This window comes from Schistocerca americana, chromosome 3 (assembly GCF_021461395.2).
Source record: "Schistocerca americana isolate TAMUIC-IGC-003095 chromosome 3, iqSchAmer2.1, whole genome shotgun sequence".
Taxonomy (NCBI): Eukaryota; Metazoa; Arthropoda; class Insecta; order Orthoptera; family Acrididae; genus Schistocerca; species Schistocerca americana.
Window position 1 is genome coordinate 254,152,053 of NC_060121.1, and position 19,904 is coordinate 254,171,956.

At 44.9% G+C, this 19,904-nt stretch overlaps 1 protein-coding gene across 1 annotated transcript in view; it reads left to right on the top strand.

Moving 5' to 3' along the window:
• Positions 1-19,904, top strand: part of LOC124606813 (neprilysin-1-like) — a 535,942-nt gene that overhangs the window by 501,420 nt on the left and 14,618 nt on the right. The window contains exons 10-12 of the mRNA XM_047138881.1: positions 1,365-1,527; positions 4,493-4,612; positions 16,571-16,767. Coding sequence (XP_046994837.1) covers positions 1,365-1,527; positions 4,493-4,612; positions 16,571-16,767 — 480 coding nt within the window. The remainder of the gene's footprint in view (positions 1-1,364; positions 1,528-4,492; positions 4,613-16,570; positions 16,768-19,904) is intronic.

Genomic DNA, 19,904 nt, shown 5'->3' on the forward strand with positions numbered 1-19,904 from the left:
AAAAAAAAAAAAAAAAAAAGGAGCGCTAATGCGCTGCTTCCTGGACTCGGGTAGGCGCGCCGGCCCCGGTTCGAATCCGCCCGGCGGATTAACGACGAGGGCCGATTTGCCGGCCAGCCTGGATGTTGTTTTTAGGTGGTTTTCCACATCCCGCTGCGTGACTGCCGGGCTGGTCCCCATATTCCGCCTCAGTTCCACGGCTCGCAGACATCTGAACACTTTCACACTATTCCATGGATTACACTTGATGCGGACAGTTTGGGTACACTAATTCCGTCCTGGGGATATGGGGTGGCAGCAGGAAGGGCATCTGGCCATCCCTTCACCATTACCATGCCACATCCGATTAACGATGGCTGACCCTGCGTAACTGCGGGACAAGACTCAAGCGATAGATAGATAGATGGAATAGTGTGTGTGTGTGTATGCTTGTGAATGGTTACACACTATGTATGTGCATGTTTTGTGGCCAACCTTGATTAATTTGGAGTTGTCTGTAGTCCATAAGTGTAATCGCCTTTATTTATTGTGAGATTGTAGTTTGTTCTTGAATGGAATTCTCTTTGAAAACAGGGTTTTCAAGTATGGCTTTGTTTAGTTTCATTTGGTGGAAGGAATATAGGTCTATCAGTGTGTGCGTTTTAGCTAGATAGATGTACAGGTAAAGCGAAATATTTGATTCCAGTTGTGTGATTTTGAATTTTCTTTGTCCTTTCTGGACACTTTGAGATGCGCCAGTTTTCGAGTATCTTGTTTTATGGTGGAATGTCTGGTATCGATATTTTCGTTTGATTAATCGAAATATTCGATTCCAATTTTGAGTTTTCTGTATTTTTTTCTTTTGATTTATTCTAAGGGAATTATTGTGCGCGATTTTTTAGATGTTTTGATCACTTTGATATGATCTTAGTTTCACTGTCTTTTTTTCAGTTTGCACCCACCCCAAATCCCATTTTTCACAATGTTATCACGTTAGTTTCGTTTCATTAGCTGACTGGCATGTTTCAGGTGTTTCTTATGTTTGTTTTCGATCGTAATGATTTAACTTGTGTTCGCCACTTCCAAGGATGTGATCAGCCTGTCATTAAATATTGTCTGCGGTTGTCTTAGAAACTTACATAAAACTATGCTGTTTACTTGAAATATGACATCATGGTTCAAAGTAGACAGGTGGAATCGGACCGTGCTCTAATCTCGGAAATGCCCTCCCAGGTACTGGGCTCCTCTATACCCCAGTACCTGATCGCCACTTATTTGGCTGATATTGGCTGCGCTGTTTAGGGGGTCGGAAATCGAACAGGCCATTCTGCCCTCCAGACTGAAGCCGTATTTTACTTTAAGTGCACAGCAATGTCTTTCTGCAGCTGAACGTGACGGAGGACCAGTTCCTGGTGAACATCCTGAACGTGCTGCGGTACGACGCCTACCACAACCTGCAGAAGCTGCGCCAGCCCGTCAACAAGGACAAGTGGTCCACTGAGCCCGCCGTCGTCAACGCCTTCTACAACCCCAACAAGAACGATATAGGTAAGTTCAAATGGTTCAAATGGCTCTGAGCACTATGGGACTTAACATCTATGGTCATCAGTCCCCTAGAACTTAGAACTACTTAAACCTAACTAACCTAAGGACAGCACACAACACCCAGCCATCACGAGGCAGAGAAAATTCCTGACCCCGCCGGGAATCGAACCCGGGAACCCGGGCGTGGGAAGCGAGAACGCTACCGCACGACCACGAGATGCGGCCAATATAGGTAAGTGGCACTCTTTCCTTCTTCCTGGTAATCTCCATCAGCTGGGAAGCACCTGTGACAAAGCTCTTTTTGGGATGTAGTTTGTAACGTGTCAGACATTACTGAGATGAAATAATGCACCGTGATCCCAGATCAGTCGTACGGAGAGCAGTATTACAACCACACCAATACACATTGTCACAAACAAATCGACTCACTTTTCAACTCTCGCCGTAATACTGTTGTTTCTGACGTTGTTTTTCTGCACGACATGCTAACCCCATTGAATATTTACATGATACACTCACATTGACGTCACATAACGTCCTCTGTTTATAAGGAGACATCCTTGATGCTGGTTTGAGTGGAACAGACACCTTACAAGTTTCATATCAGCGCACACTCCGCTGCAGAGTTAAAATCTCATTCTGGAAATATCCCCCAAGGTGTGGCTAAGCCATGTCTCCGCAATATCCTTTCTTTCAGGAGTGCTAGTTCTGCTAGGTTCGCAGGAGAGCTTCTGTAAAGTTTGGAAGGCAGGAGACGAGGTACTGGCAGAAGTGGAGCTGTGAGGACGGGGCGTGAGTCGTGCTTGGGTACCTCACATGGTAGAGCACTTGCCCGCGGAAGGGAAAGGTCCCGAGTTCGAGTCTCGGTCCGACACACAGTTCTAATCTGCCAGGCAGTTTCACCTTACACCTCTCCTAACGTATCATACACTGAAGCACCAAAGAAACTAGTATAGGCATACCTATTCAAATACAAAAATATGTAAACAGGCAGAATACGGCGCTGAGGTCGGCAATGCCTCTAAAAGCCGGCCGGAGTGGCAGAGTCGTTCTAGGCGCTACAGTCTGGAACCGCGCGACCGCTACGGTCGCACGTACGAATCCTGCCTCGGGCGTGGATGTGTGTGATGTCCTTAGGTTAGTTAGGTTTAGGTAGTTCTAAGTTCCAGGGGACTGATGACCTCAGAAGTTGTCCCATAGTGCTCAGAGCCATTTGAATGCCTATAAAAGACAACAAGTGTCTGGCTCAGTTGTTAGATCGGCTACTGCTTCTACAATGGTAGTTTATCAAGATGTTAGTGAGTTTGAACCTGGTGTTATAGTCGGCGCACGAAAAATGGGACACTGTATCTCCGAGGTAGCGATGAAGTGGATATCTTCCCATACGACCATTTCACGAGTGTACCGTGAATATCAGGAATCCGGTAAAACGTCAAATCTCCGACATCGCTGCGGCCGGAAAAAGGTCCTGCAAGAACGGCACCAACGACAGCTGAAGAGAATCGTTCAACGTGACGGAAGTGCAACCCCTCCGCAATATGCTGCAGATTTCAATGCGGGGGCATCAACAAATATCAGCGTGCGAACCATTCAACGAAACATCACCGATATGGGCTTTCGGAGCCGAAGGCCCACTCGAGTACACTTGATGACAGTATGATTCAAAGCTTTACGCCTCGCCTGACCCCGTCGACACCGACATTGGACTGCTGATGACTGGAAACATGTTGCCTGGTCGGACGAGTCTCGTTTCAAATTATATTTAGTGGATGGACATGTTTGGGTATGGAGACAACCTCAAGAATCCATGGACGCTGCACATCAGCAGGAGACTGTACAATCTGGTGGAGGCTCCCTAAAGGTGTGAAGCATACTCAGTTGGAGTGGTATGGGACCCCTGATGCGTTTAGATACGAGTGACTGGTGACACGTACGTAAACATCCTGTTAGATCAGCTGCATCCATTCATGTCCATTGTGCATTCCGACGAAATTGGGCAATTCCGGCAGTACAATGCGACACCCCACACGTCAAAAATTGCTACAGAGTTGCTCGAGGAACACTCTTCTGAGTTTTAAACAGTTCAGCTGGCCACTAAACTCCCCAGACATGAACATTATTGAGCATGTCTGGAATGCTTTGCATCGTGCTGTTCAGAGGAGATCTCCATCCACTCGTACTCTTACGGATTAATGGACATCCCTGCAGGATTCATGGTGTCAGTTGTCTCCAACACTACTTCAGCAGATATTAGTCGAGTCCAGACCACGTCGTGTTACGGTACTACTGCGTGTTCACGGGGGCCCTACACTATATTAGGCAGGTGTACCAGTTTCTTTTGCTCATCCGTGTAAATACCTGATTTTTCTGCAAGAAATATATGTGCCATGAAACATTTTCGAAGTGAAGTGCTTGCAACACGATGGCGCGGCAGCCCATTTTAAGGTCTCCGTTCGACAACATCTCGACGCGTTATTCAGGTAAAACCTGATTCCTCACTAACATTATGGGATTTGACTGCTTTAGACGATTAGTTGTGAAGCTTCATAAGGAGACTTGTTTACGAGATCCCTGTACATCCAGAGATAGACCTTGATACGTGAGCTACGGGTATGGAAGAAATAATTCACCATTCATAAAGTACTTTATATCTGACTGAGCAGATAAAATCTGTGGAGCGAACCTGCTAGTCGTCATATGAAAGAGCTTTTAATTACATACGTAAGTAACACCAATATTAATTAGAGAGTTAAAAATATGAGTCGGTTTTGTTTTCCTCCTAACACGCAAACGGACTTCTTCGGCTCATTTGTTCATACGTTAAATGATACAATCTACATCACTTGTACAACAGCTAAAAGTGTGTGGTAGGAATTCGATACAAGTTTTCCGCGATGTTTCAGATAGCGACCTGCGCTGCAATCCTAGACTGAGAGCGCTTCTCAAGGAAGTATTTTCTGTGTTTCAGTGTTCCCGGCGGGCATCTTGCAGCCATTGTTCTACAGCCAGCACTTCCCGAAGTCGCTCAACTACGGCGGCATCGGAGTTGTCATCGGCCACGAGATCACGCACGGGTTCGACGACAAGGGTAGGTCGTCAACTGAGTAGCGCGTTTGTGGCGCAAAGAACAGCGGACAAGAAGTGCTAAGGCGGACTGCAATGACAGCCGAAAACACTATGACCACTGCCCGCTGCGAGGCTGAATTCTGCTTAGAGGCATGGGACGCGTGACGCGGTAAGGGATGTATGCAAGTGGCGAAGGAACGAATGGGGAATCATCGTAGCGATGGTGAGAGACGCAAATGGGGAAATCCACTGGCATTAGCTTCTTTAAACAAAGGAAGGCCGAGAGCCTTGGAACGAGCATCTAGGAACGCGGAAGTTACTCGGCTGTTTGCATGCAACTATAGTGAGCCTCTATGGGAAATGGTCGCGTGGGGCGCCCACGTCCGTTCACACAATATGGAGGACGGAGCGTTGCCAGATCTGTAAAGCAGAACAGGTCTCACGACAGAGGACATCGCCGGTGCGGGCATTAGTGTTTGGAGCATTGTTCATTGCACATTGTTGGGCATGGCGATTCGTAGCAGGCAAGCTGTACGTCCTCCCATGTTCACACAGTGAAATCGTGAATTACGATTGCAGTGGGAACGTGATCATCGAAATTGGACCATGGATCAATCGAAACTTCTCACCAGGTCAGATGAATCACGATTCTCGATACACCAGGTTGATGGTCGTGTCCGGGTGCAGTGTCAGCCAAGCGAACGAGCGTGCGACATGCATCGCACCATGGATGTCGGCTGGTGGGGTCATTACAATGCTGTTGGAGACGTTCACCTAGGCCTCCATGGGTCCTATGGTAGTAATCCAAGGCACCAAGACAGCAGTCAGTGGACTATGTGAATACTGTTGCAGACCCTCTTCATCCTTCATGCTTGCTCTCTTGCCCGAGGTGGCTGCATCCCGCAGCAAGATAATGGTTCATCTTACAAGACCATAATCCTGAGATAATGTTTTGACGAGGATTATGGTGAACTCACATTGATGTCTTGGCTACCGAATTCGCCTGAATGATGAACACATCTAGGATGCTATCGGGCGACAGTTTCGCGTCCACGAACTACCGGCCCTTAATTTATGGGATTTCCAGAAACTGCACTTAGATATCTCGTGCCACATACGCCCGGAAACTTACCATAATCTTATCGAATCCATGACACACGGAATCGCTGCAATATTTCTTTCCGAATGTGGACCAACACGTTGTGAAAGCAGATGGTCATATTGTTTAGGCTCATCAGTATATATATATATATATATATATATATATATATATATATATATATATGTGTGTGTGTGTGTGTGTGTGTGTGTGTGTGTGTGTGTGTGTGTGTGTGTGTTGCTACTTCTTTAACTTAGCAGTGTAAATTAAGTGAAGTCTCCAGCGTACACCAACCGTGGACCCAAATCTGTCTCCTGACATCTGTTTTGGGATCTTCGTCATTTCTCTGCTGAAGCTGGGTTGGATACCTCCTGTTACCTCCTCCCAGCTATTATACGGCTGTAACAACCATCCTCATTGCAGTATTCAGTACAGAAATACGATATAATAAAAGCAACCAAAGGAAACAAATATCTTTAGATGAAGGTTAAAATTTAGGCCGCTCTACCGATAAGCGGAAATTAAATGTATTGAAACAGTCAATGACATAGCCAAGATGGCCACTCAAAGAGGTACAAGTTCATGAAACTACCACCATGAGACCTAATGTAGAGCCTTGTACCACAAAGAAGCAAGGGAGAGGATAATGTTATGGGTGGCTGTTATCCTGGTATCCTCTCTCTGCAACACAAATGCACATGTGAATTAATACAGTTCTTTATTTACATGAACTGGAAACTTTAATTAATTTGAATAGAGTCCATGTGTTGTGGCACAAGCTCATTAGAAGTGGTTCTCTTGCAGACTGATGTAAAATACAATTCTGGTTGAGGTAAACTAGTCCCACTGTAGTCACTAATCTGGTCGCTGTGTACTGCCATAGCCTGTGATGAACTAAACCCGCTCCACAAGTAAACTGCCAGACGCCAAATAGTATGACTGAGTGTGTGCGCGAGTGAGTGAGTGAGGCTCTCTGGTGAGCAGCGGCGGCCTAAATACATGCTGTAGAGAGGGCGTTGGCGGTACGTTGCTTGTGGGTGTATCTCTGGCCTCTCTTGTGATAGGCGCGCTTGATCCAGCGCTTACTAATCGATCTTCGCTTCATCTTTGCCGACCGATGTGCTGTGCTGGCGACAGCTTACGCCAGCACACATAAAGGATACTTTGTAAGGAGGAGCAACACCGCCGCGCGGAATGGCCACGTGGTCTTAGGCGTCATTGCACGGATTGCACGGCCTCTCCCAACAGAGGTTCAAGTCCTCCCTCGGGCAAGGTTGTGTGTGTTGTTCTTAGCATAAATTCGTTTAAGTAGGGTGTAACTCTACAGACCAATGACCTCAGCAGTTTGGTCCCTTAGGAATTCACACACATTTGAACATTTTTTGTGCAAAACACTATCATGAAGAGTAATTTCATGAATTGAGGAATAGGAACTAGAAATACCTTTGTACATTCCTTCGAAGCTTTTGTTCAACACAATGCGGCAAACAAAAAAGTTACAAGGCAGTGTACATGGATTATGCTTCAACGTGAAATCTTTATTAATAGACGTACTGCCGGAAGCCACAGTCAACATTTAACGTAAGCATGTGGCACCAAAGAGTGTGGTGGATCAATATAGATGTAAATCCAAAAGTTCCTCATGGAAATGTGTTGGAATCCTGCTGTTCATTTCCACAAAAGGTTAGTCAGGAGATCTCAGTGAATTCGAACGTGGACCAGTCATTGGATGTCACCTGTGTAACAGAACTATCAAGAAAATCTCAACCTTTCTAAAGCTGCACAAGTCGACTGTTGGTTATGTGACAGCGAAGTGTAAAATCGGAGGAACTACCACACCTAAACCAAGACCAGATAGCAGGTAGACGACAAGTACTGACGCACAGAAACCATTGAGCATTGCAAAGGATGGTTGTAAAAAGTGGCATGAAATCAGCCGAAGGAATATTTCGTAACTTCCAAAGCGTACCAGCAGTCCAGCTAGCACAATTACTGTCCATATGGAGTTAAAAAGTATGTTCACTGGTGGGGCAGCTCCTCATAAGCAATACATTTCTGTATTCAGTGTTAAGTGATGTTTGAGGAGGTATAAAGAGCGACGTCACTGGATAGTGAGTGATTGGGAACGAGTGATCTGGAGTCATGAATCAAGCTATACCCTGTGGCAATCCGATGGAAGGATTTGGATTCGACTTCTTGGCGTTGGGGCTACCATTTACAACTCGATATCAGATTTGGTGTTTCTGAAGCGTAAAGTAACCGATGTCAGCTTTACTGCACAGGCTGTTATCCCGTGTTACTGCTATTTCTTCGACATGACCGTGATATACTTTTTAACAGGAAAATACACGTCCACATACCGATGCTGAGACTCATCGTGCTCTTCTTCGTGCACAATAGCTGCCAGACCAGCAAGATCACCAGATCTCTCGACACACATATGGGACACGATGAAGTGAGAACTTACTCGTTCTCCAAGGCCTGCAAGAAGCATTATGACCGTTTGCATGCGAGAATATATGTCTGTGTTGCCGCCAGAGAGGGTTACATTGTGTATTGATGCAGTTGTCTGGGCAGTCTTCAATGTGACATGTGTGTTTCATTTGGTCTGAATTTGTTATCATTCACTTTTACAATGACGAACTAATTGTCACCTCACTTGTAAATAAAATGACCTTGATGCTGTCGCATTTTTATGTTCTGTCATTATACTTGTGTAACGTAGGGTGGATGCCTAGCATAACTCCTTGTGGGATCCTGCCTATTCGGCTCTTATACTGTGCCTAGGAAGCTGTTTTATCGGATAGCTAGAGGACATACAGGTAAATCATATTAATGAAGTTTATTACAGTAATTAAATTCTCAATAATTAACTTTAGTTTTTACATGATGGATCGCAAGCAATTGGTGACATACAAATAACCGATGTCCTTCGCTTTATACGAGGGTAGTCCCAAAAGTAAGGTCTCCTATTTTTTTGTAAGTACATTGACCTGTTTATTTCTACAATGGTTTACATCAGTTTACAGCTTAAACATTTACACTATTGGCCATTAAAATTGCTACACCAAGAAGAAATGCAGATGATAAACGGGTATTCATTGGACAAATATATTTTATTAGAACTGACATGTGATTACATTTTCACACAATTTGGGTGCATAGATCCTGAGAAATCAGTACCCAGAACAACCACATCTCGCCGTAATAACGGCCTTGATACGCTTGAGCATTGAGCCAAACAGAGCTTGGATGCCGTGTACAGGTACAGCTGCCCATGCAGCTTCAACACGATACCACAGTTCATCAAGGGTAGTGACTGATGTATTGTGACGAGCCAGTTGCTCGGCCACCATTGACCAGACGTTTTCTGTTGGTGACAGATCTGGAGAATGTGCTGGCCAGGGCAGCAGTCGAACATTTTCTGTATCCAGAAAGGCCCGTACAGGACCTGCAACATGCGGTCGTGAATTATCCTGCTGAAATGTAGGGTTTCACAGGGATCGAATGAAGGGTAGAGCCACGGGTCGTAATACATCTGAAATGTAACGTCCACTGCTCTAAGTGCCGTCAATGCGAACAAGACGTGACTGAGACATGTAACAAATGGCACCCGATACCATCACGCCGGGTGATACGCTTCCAATGTGCATTCACCGCGATGTCGCCAAACACGGATGCGGCCATCATGATGCTGTAAACAGAACCTGGATTCATCCGAAAAAAATGACGTTTTGCCATTCGTGCACCCAGGTTCGTCGTTGAGTACACCATCGCAGGCGCTCCTAACTGTGATACGGCGTCAAGGGTAACCGCAGGTCTCCGAGCTGATAGTCCATGCTGTTGCAAACGTCAAAAAAATGGTTCAAATGGCTCTGAGCACTATGCGACTTAACTTCTGAGGTCATCAGTCTCCGATAACTTAGAACTAATTAAACCTAACTAACCTAAGGACATCACACACATCCATGCCCGAGGCAGGATTCGAACCTGCGACCGTAGAGGTCGCTCCGCTCCAGACTGCAGCGACTAGAACCGCTCGACCACTGCGACCGGCTGCTGCAAACGTCGTCGAACTGTTCGTGCAGATGGTTGTTGTCTTGCAAACGTCCCCATCTGTTGACTCAGGGATGTGGCTGCACGATCCGTTAAAGCCATGCGGATAAGATTCCTGTCATCTCGACTGCTAGTGATACGAGGCCGCTGGGATCAGCACGGCGTTGTGTTACGCTCCTGAACCCACCGATTCCATATTCTGCTAACAGTCATTGGATCTCGACCAACGCGAGCAGCAGTGTCGCGATACGATAAACCGCAATCGCGATAGGCTACAACGTGATTGTACGCATTCCTCCTCCTTACACGAGGCATCACAACAACGTTTCACGAGGCAACGCCGGTCAACTGCTGTTTGTGTTTGAGAAATCGGTTTGAAACTTTCCTCATGTCAGCACGTTGTAGGTGTCGTCACCGGCGGCAGCCTTGTGTGAATGCTCTGAAAAGCTAATCATTTGCGTATCACATCATCTTCTTCCTGTCGGTTAAATTTCACATCTGTAGCACGTCATCTTCGTGGTGTAGCAACTTTAATGGTCAGTGGTGTAGCTGTTTTTCGACATAATCACCATTTCTGTCGATGCTGTTTTGTAGACGTTGTGGCAGTTTTTGTATGCCCATGTCATACCAGCTCGCCGCCATGCTGTTCAGGAAGTAGTGAACCTCTTCTTTCACCTCGTCGTCGGAGTTGAATCGCTCTCCTGCCAAATGTTCTTTTAACCTACGGAACAGATCATAGTCACTGGGCTCCAAGTCAGGACTATATGGTGGGTAGAACTGTTGAAAGAGAGCAAGGTTTGTCGAGCGATGTGTGGGCGAGCGTTGTCATGGAGAATGTGTACGCCCTTGCTCAACATTCCTCTTCTCCCATTCTGAATTGCCCGTTTGAATTTTTTCAGTCTCACAGTACCTGTCAGCGTTAATTGTGGTCCCAGCGATTCAGCTCCGACGACGAGGTGAAAGAAGAGGTTCATAACTTTCTGAACAGCACGGCGGCGAGCTGGTATGACATGGGCATACAAAAACTACCATAGCGTCTACAAAAATCCATCGACAGAAATGGTGATTATGTCGAAAAATAGCTAAATGTTCAAGCTGTAATCTGATGTAAACCATTGTAGAAATAAACAGGTCTATGTACTTATAAAAAAAATAGGAGACCTTACTTTTGGGATTACCCTCGTACAATGTCGATGCAAGTTAGTCATACAAGTTCATTGGATAACAAGTCACAGCTCTTCTAGTGTTCTCTTCTAGTCCGGGTCCACTTGTACGGCCGCGGCTAAGTGTCGCGTCGCTTTCATTCTCTTCGTGTAGATGCCGCTTCTGTCGTGGTGACGTCCTAGTTAGCGTGCTATTGGCTGACGTCGTCTCTCAACCCTCTCTGCCGTATCGTTCTTGAACCTCGTGCCGGCGTTTGTCGTTACGCCGGAACACTCTTTGAGTCGAGTAAGCCATGTCTATAGTCCAGCCTCAGTCGTAGGCATCTCGGCGCTCTTCCAAGTAGGCTCTGTCCCGTAACTTCTGGAGGACATTGCAATACCGAAGTATTGAGAATAAAATTACTGTACAGTAACACAGCGACTCGACTGAAAATACAGTACACTAGAACTCGAACCACACAACTGGCTGCTGACTACCTAATGCCCAGACTAATGTATAACTAAAATAATATGATACAGAAAGATATCAAAACATCCGATTGACCCTAGTGACGGAGTGCCAATGCAACGACTATAGAGATGTCCGCAACCACGTGTGATTTAGTATCTTCTATGAGCAAGCGCTGAAACCGAGATTGGCGGTCTTTTACAGGAGCTCCAAATTTACCGCGAACTTCAGTGCGAGATGCTTATAATAGTTTCCACAACGAAACTTTGTCTCGAAACCTGGCTGAAAATCCAAAGACATTTTGGTCGTATGTGAAGTATGCTAGCGGCAAGATACAATCAATGCTTTCTCTGCTCGATAGCAATGGAAATACTACCGACAACAGTGCTGCCAAAGCAGAGTTACTAAGCATAGCCTTCCGAAATTTCTTCACCAAAGAAGATACAGTAAATATTCCAGAATTAGAATCAAGAACAACTGGAAACATGAGTAAAGTAGAAATAGATATCCTCGGAGTAGTGAAGCAAAATAAATCACTTAACAAAAGCAAGTCTTCCGGTCCAGACTGTATACCAGTTAGGTCCCTTTCAGAGTATGTTGATGCAATAGCTCCATACTTAACAATCATATATAAAACCGATCGCTCGACGAAAGATCCGCACCCAAAGACTGGAAAGTTGCACAGGTTACACCAGTATTCAAGAAAGGCAGCAGAAGTAATCCACTGAATTACAGGCCCATGTCATTAACATCGATATGAAGCAGGATTTTGAAACATATATTGTGGTGGAACATTATGAATTACCTCGAAACGAACAGTATATTGACACACAGTCAACACGGATTTAGAAAACGTCGTTCTCGTGAAACACAACTAGCTCTTTACTCACACGCAGTGTTGAGTGCTATTGACAGAGGATTTCAGATTGATTTCGTATTTCTAGATTTCCAGAAGGCTTTTGGTATTGTAACACACAAGCGGCTTGTAGTAAAATTGCGTGTTTATGGTGTATCGTATCACATTTAGTTATGTGACTGGATTCGTGATTTCCTGTCAGAGAGGTCACAGTTCGTAGTAATTGACAGAAAGTTATCAAGCAAAACAGAAGTGATTTCTGGCGTTCCACAAGATATCTTGTAGTATTATAGGCCCTTTGCTGTTCCTTATCTGTATAAACGATTTCGGAGATAATCTGAACAGCCGTGTTAGGTTGATTGCAGATGATGCTGTCCTTTGTCGTCTAGTAAAGTCATCAGAAGAAAAAAAAAATGTAAATCGGTTTAAAAAAGATAGCTGTATGGTTCGAAGATTGGCAACTGACCTTAAGTAATGAAAAGTGTGAGGTCATCCACATGAGTGCTAAAAGGAATCCTTTAAACTTCGGTTACACGATAAATCAGTCAAATCAAAAGGCTATATTCAACAAAATACCTAGGAATTACAATAACTAAGAACTTGAATAGAAAAAAAACACATAAAAATGTTGTGGGGAAGGCGAACAAAGACTAGGTTTTATTGGCAGAACACTTAGAAGGTGCAACAGATCCACTAAAGAGACTGCGTACACTACGCCTGTCCGTCCTATTTTGGAGCACTGCTGCGCTGTGGGATGCATTTCAGATAGGATTAATGAGTACATCGAGAAAGTTCAAAGAAGAGCAGCATGTTTTGTACTATCGCGAAGTAGGAGTGAGACCGTATCACGGGCATGATACAGGATTTGGGGTGGAAACCATTAAAAAAAAAGATGCTTTTCGTTGCAACGGAAATTTCAATCACCAACTTTCTCCTCTGAATGTGAAAATATTTTGTTAACGCAGTTCTACATAGTGAGAAATGATCATCATAATAAAATATGCGAAATCGGAGCTCGCACGGAAAGATGTAGGTGTTGTTTTTTTTCCGCGCGCTGTACGAGATTGGAATAATAATTAATTACTGGGAAGGTGGTTCGATGAACCCTCTGCCAGGCTCTTAAATGTGATTTGCAGAGTTGTTGTTGTTGTTGTGGTCTTCAGTCCAGAGACTGGTTTGATGCAGCTCTCCATGCTACTCTATCCTGTGCAAGCTTCTTCATCTCCCAGTACGTACTGCAGCCTACATCCTTCTGAATTTGCTTAGTGTACTCATCTCTTGGTCTCCCTCTACGATTTTTACCCTCCACGCTACCCTCCAATACTAAACTGGTAATCCCTTGATGCCTCAGAACATGTCCTACCAACCGATCCCTTCTTCTAGTCAAGTTGTGCCACAATCTCCTCGTCTCCCCAATTCTGTTCAATACCTCCTCATTAGTTATGTGACCTACCCATCTAATCTTCAGCATTCTTCTGTAGCACCACATTTCGAAACCTACTATTCTCTTCTTGTCCAATCTATTTATCGTCCACGTTTCACTTCCATACAAGGCTACGCTCCATACAAATACTTTCAGAAACGACATCCTGACACTTAAAATCTATACTCGATGTTAACAAATTTCTCTTCTTCAGAAACGCTTTCATTGCCATTGCCAGTCTACATTTTATATCCTCTCTACTTCGACCATCATCAGTTATTTTGCTCCCCAAATAGTAAAACTCCTTTACTACTTTAAGTGTCTCATTTCCTAATCCCCTCAGCATCACCCGAGTTAACTCGACTACATTCCATTATCCTCGTTTTGCTTTTGTTCATGTTCATCTTATATCCTCCTTTCAAGACACTGTACATTCCGTTCAACTGCTCTTCCAAGTCCTTTGCTGTCTCTGACAGAATTACAATGTCATCGGCGAACCTTAAAGTTTTTATTTCTTCTCCATGTATTTTAATACCTACTCCGAATTTTTCTTTTGTTTCCTTTACTGCTATCTCAATATACAGATTGAATAACATCGGGGATAGGCTACAACCCTGTCTCACTCCCTTCCCAACCACTGCTTCCCTTTCATCTTCCTCGACTCTTATAACTGCCATCTGGTTTCTGTACAAATTGTAAATAGCCTTTCTCTCCCTGTATTTTACTCCTGCCACCTTCAGAATTTGAAGCGGAATATTCCAGCCAACATTGTCAAAAGCTTTCTCTGAGTCTACAAATGCTAGAAACGTAGATAAGAAGATAAGATTTGCAGAGTATCCATGTAGATATAGATGCAGATGCAGATGTAGATGAAACCTCAGAAAGTATCGGTTTCCAGACCCACTTCTATTGAATGCGAGATGCCTTTAACAGGTTCCACAACGAAACATTGTCTCGAAATTTGGCAGAAAACCCGAAGAAATCCTGGACGTGTGTAAAGTACACAAGCGGCAAGACGCAGTCAATACCTTCGCAGCGCAGTGCCGATGGTACTGTTACCGACGACTGTGCCGCTAAAGCGGAGTTTTTGAACGCAGTTTTCCGAAATTCCTTCACCAGGGAAGACGAATGGAATATTCCAGAATTTGAAACACGAACATATGCTAGCATGAGTTTCTTAGAAGTAGATACCTTAGGGGTTGCGAAGCAACTCAAATCGTTTGATAGGGGCATGTCTTCAGGTCCAGATTGTATACCGATTAGGTTCCTTTCAGATTACATTGATACAATAGCTCCCTACTTAGCGATCATATACAATCGCTCGCTCACTGATAGATCTGTACCTACAGATTGGAAAATTGCGCAGGTCGCACCAGTGTTTAAGAAGGGTAGTAGGAGTAATCCATCGAACTGCAGACCTATATCATTGACGTCGTTTTGCAGTAGGGTTTTGGAGCATATTCTGTATTCAAACATTATGAACCACCTCGAAGGGAACGATCTATTGATACATAATCAGCATGGATTCAGAAAACATCGTTCTTGTGCAACGCAGGTAGCTCTTTATTCGCACGAAGTAATGACCGCTATCGACAGGGGATCTCAAGTTGATTCGGTATTTCTAGATTTCCGGAAAGCTTTTGACACCGTTCCTCACAAGCGACTTCTAATCAAGCTGCGGGCCTATGGGGTATCGTCTCAGTTGTGCGACTGGATTCGTGATTTCCTGTCAGGAAGGTCGCAATTCGTAGTAATAGACGGCAAATCATCGAGTAAAACTGAAGTGATATCAGGTGTTCCCCAGGGAAGCGTCCTGGGACCTCTGCTGTTCCTGACCTATATAAATGACCTGGGTGACCATCTGAGCAGTTCTCTTAGGTTGTTCGCAGATGATGCTGTAGTAAGGTCATCCGAAGACCAGTATCAGTTGCAAAGCGATTTAGAAAAGATTGCTGTATGGTGTGGCAGGTGGCAGTTGACGCTAAATAACGAAAAGTGTGAGGTGATTCACATGAGTTCCAAAAGAAATCCGTTGGAATTCGATTACTCGATAAATTCTCAAGGCTGCCAATTCAACTAAGTACCTGAGTGTTAAAATTACGATCAACTTCAGTTGGAAAGACCACACAGATAATATTGTGGGGGAGGCGAGCCAAAGGTTGCGTTTCATTGGCAGTACACTTAGAAGATGCAACAAGTCAACTAAAGAGACAGCTTACACTACACTTGTTCGTCCTCTGTTAGAATATTGCTGCGCGGTGTGGGATCCTTACCAGGTGGGATTGACGGAGGACATCGAAAGGGTGCAAAAGAGGGCAGCGCGTTTTGTATTATCACGTAATGGGGGAGAGAGTGCGGCAGATATGATACGCGAGTTGGGATGGAAGTCATTAAAGCAAAGACGTTTTTCGTCGCGGCGAGATCTATTTACGAAATTTCAGTCACCAACTTTGTCTTCTGAATGCGAAAATATTTTGTTGAGCCCAACCTACATAGGTAGGAATGATCATCAAAATAAAATAAGAGAAATCAGAGCTCGAACAGAAAGGTTTAGGTGTTCGTTTTTCCCGCGCGCTGTTCGGGAGTGGAATGGTAGAGAGATAGTATGATTGTGGTTCGATGACACCTCTGCCAAGCACTTAAATGTGAATTGCAAAGTAATCATGTAGATGTAGATGTAGGTTTCTGTTTTCTTAATCTAGCTTCTAAGATAAGATTTGCAGAGTATCCATGTAGATATAGATGCAGATGCAGATGTAGATGAAACCTCAGAAAGTATCGGTTTCCGGACCCACTTCTATTGAATCTGTTTTTCTTGTCGCGCTGAGTGCTACCACCTCACAGAATATTCGACACCTGTTTGACTCCCTGGATGTACTTGGTACGCGCGGCCATGGGCCTGGTAGCCGGGCTGACGGCAGTAACTGTGTTGCAGGCCGGCAGTTCGACAAGGACGGCAACATGATGCAGTGGTGGAACAACGCCACGGTGCGCGCCTTCCGCGAGCGCGCGCAGTGCATCATCGACCAGTACTCGCGCTACAAGCTGGACGAGGTGGGCCTCTTCGTCAACGGCCGCATGACGCAGGGCGAGAACATCGCCGACAACGGCGGCCTCAAGCAGTCCTTCCGGGTGAGCGCCGCTCAGCTGTGTCAAAGCGATGTCTAATGTTTTTCCAGCTTGTAGGTTCCATCACTGAAGCGTGATTGAGGAAAGGGCTGCAAATTATTCATATATTGCTGGCATAATTCCCTCATTGGACTCAAAGCGTCTTACAGCAATTACTATTCTCAGATTTGCAAACAAGCAAAATTCTAGAATTATTTTCCCTATGAGTGTTCTCCCAGAAAAGAGACCAATTTTATGAATGTAAATAGTTACATGGATTTTACAATAACTGGACAGAGAAAAAGAAGCCTACTGTTAACGATACATACATGACAAGAGATTCCACAACGTTGTCGATGTTTTAATTTATCCTTTACTTCATCGTCTCAGTTGAACATTCATTTCTTTAGATTACTACAAGGGCGAGTCAAATAAAAACCTTAAATTTATAATAATAAATCGAAATTTCGCGCCGTTATCCTGTAAGTTGGTAAGCGTGCTACAAACAGTGTGCAGAATGGCCTGTAGGTGGCAGCATAGTTCAGATGCACACGTTCCGTCGCAGTATCAGTATAAAGATGGTCGCCCTACTTGCGACTTGCACCAGGGAAGACCAGAGTTCTGTTATTCGGTTTTTGCGTAGCGTAGGTGTGAAACCTATTGAAATTCATGGACGAACGAAGGTTCAGTACGGTGATGCATGTTTGTCACAGCAGCAAGTCTACGAATGGAGTAGGAAGTGGAAGATGCTCCTCGTCCAGGTCAGGCACAACGAGTTGTGACTCCACAGAACATTGCAGCAGTTGAAGCCATAGTGAAGAAAAACCGCCGAGTGACACTGAATGACATTGCAGCATGTTTACAGATTAGTCATGGGTCAGCACACCACATTGTGCATGATGTGCTCCAGTTTCACAAAGTGTCTGCAAGATGGTTGCCACGGCAGCAGACTCCTGAAATGAGAGAACGACGTGTTGATGCTTGTGAAGGAACTTCTTCGGCGCTTTGAATGAGAAGGTGATGGCTTCCTTGCAAGAATCGTTACTGGGGATGAAACCTGGGTTCACTTCCACCAACCGGAAACGAAGAGAGCGAGCAAGGAATGGCGTCATTCCTGATCACCAAAACCAAACAAGTTTCGAACAGAACCATCTGCAGAAAAGATTATGCTGGCTCTCTTTTGGGACGAAAAAGGCGTCATTCTGGATCATTTCATGCCTAGAGGGACCACTGTCACCAGGACATCGTACACAGATTTCCTAAAAAATCATCTGCAGCCTGCAATCAAATCAAAGCGACGTGGATTGCAGTCAGCAGGTGTCCTTTTGCAACATGGCAATGCAAGGCCCCACACTGCCCGTACAACAGCTGCAACAATCACAGACCTGCATTTTGAATGTCTTCCTCATCCACCATACTCACCAGACCTTGCCCCAAGTGATTTCCATATGTTTGCACCACTCGAAGTCGCAATGGGAGGAAAGAGGTTGTGTCCTGATGAAGAGGTACGCGACGCGCTGCACGAGTAGTTGCGCGAACTACCAAAAGAATTTTTTTCTAAAGGAATTTATGCACTTTGTAAGCGCTGGAGGACTTGCATTGAGCGTCTGGGGAGATTATGTTGAAAAGTGATACAGCTTTGTACCACTTCTGCACAATAAAAAATACTTTTAAAAATATTTAACGTTGTCATTTGACTCACCCTCGTAGTTACGATGATCTTCAAATCTATGTAGTCGCATACGTGGCCCATCCTATCCACAATGTACTACACATCAAAATGCCACACATAAAATTTCCCAACTACATTCCATTCTTGTATTAACAATGAGTCGGCGGAAGAAGATCCTTGACGGTTACAGTGGGCTTGGCAAAGGTGTCTGGTGCGTCTACCTGAACCCCCATGCGACGTGATTTCCATACGTCTTTACGCCAACGTCTCGGTGTTGCCGCAGCTTCATAGTCGGCATAGTCGGCTATTGTTTTCGTCTGCAGTCGTTCGGTTCAGATGAAAGTTGACAACAGTGCTCACAGCTGTAGGAATCTTCTTTCACTGACTCTACTACAGAATACAGTATTCTAGACACAAGAGTCGATCGTGGTTAGAAACTACATACATGTGAAGATGATAAAATATTGATCGATACCAGTCATAACAAATATACAACTGAGGCCATGAAACAAAGAATAAATTACATTCATGTTATGAACAAATAGAACGGCTTGAACGATTAGAGACAGGACGTTCATATTCACAGTGCGTATACATACATTAGTATATTGTGCAGAAACGATTAGCATTCCAGTCACCTTGGTTCAGTATCTGTCTCATTTCTAGTAGGCACGGGATCCGCCATGGATCCTGATAAATTGTTCCATGCCTGAAGACATCGACGCGTATAACGCCCGAATGGCCTCCTGTGGTATAGCCATCCATGGTGCGTTCACCTGGTTCCGAAGTTCATCTGTGGTGGTTGGCACTGAGTCACAGCGCTGCACCCGTTGCACTGCCGAAACACTTCGTTCCACACGAGTAGCAATTTCCCGGATTCTCCCAGACCAATAATGCTCCCTCTTTCCGTCGTTGATTTGACGGTACGGTTCCAGAATAAGTTTGCCAAGCATCCTGCACGTCTGCTCAATCCACACTGACAGCGTCAACGAGAACAGCAGGCACGTTTTATCGGTAAGTGTTGTTGTTCCGCGATGTCGATGTTTACCTTGGACCCGCGGGCCGACGTCACTCAAATGCTAATCATTTCTGCAGAACATACTAATGTACATATCCTGTGAATATGAAAGTCCTGCCGGCCGGTGTGGCCGTGCGGTTCTAGGCGCTTCAGTCTGGAACCGCGTGACCGCTACGGCCGCAGGTTCGAATCCTGCCTCGGGCATGGATGTGTGTTACGTCCTTAGGTTAGTTAGGTTTGATTAGTTCTAAGTTCTAGGCGACTGATGACCTCAGAAGTTAAGTCGCATAGTGCTCAGAGCCATTTGAACCATTTGAGCCATGAAAGTCCTAGCCGCGCGGATTGGCCGCGCAATTAGAGGCGCCATGTCACTGAATGCGTGGCCCCTCCCGCCGAAGGTTCGAGTCCTCCCTCGGCCATGAGTGTGTGTGTTGTTCTTAGCATAAGTCAGTTTAAGTTAATTTAAATAGT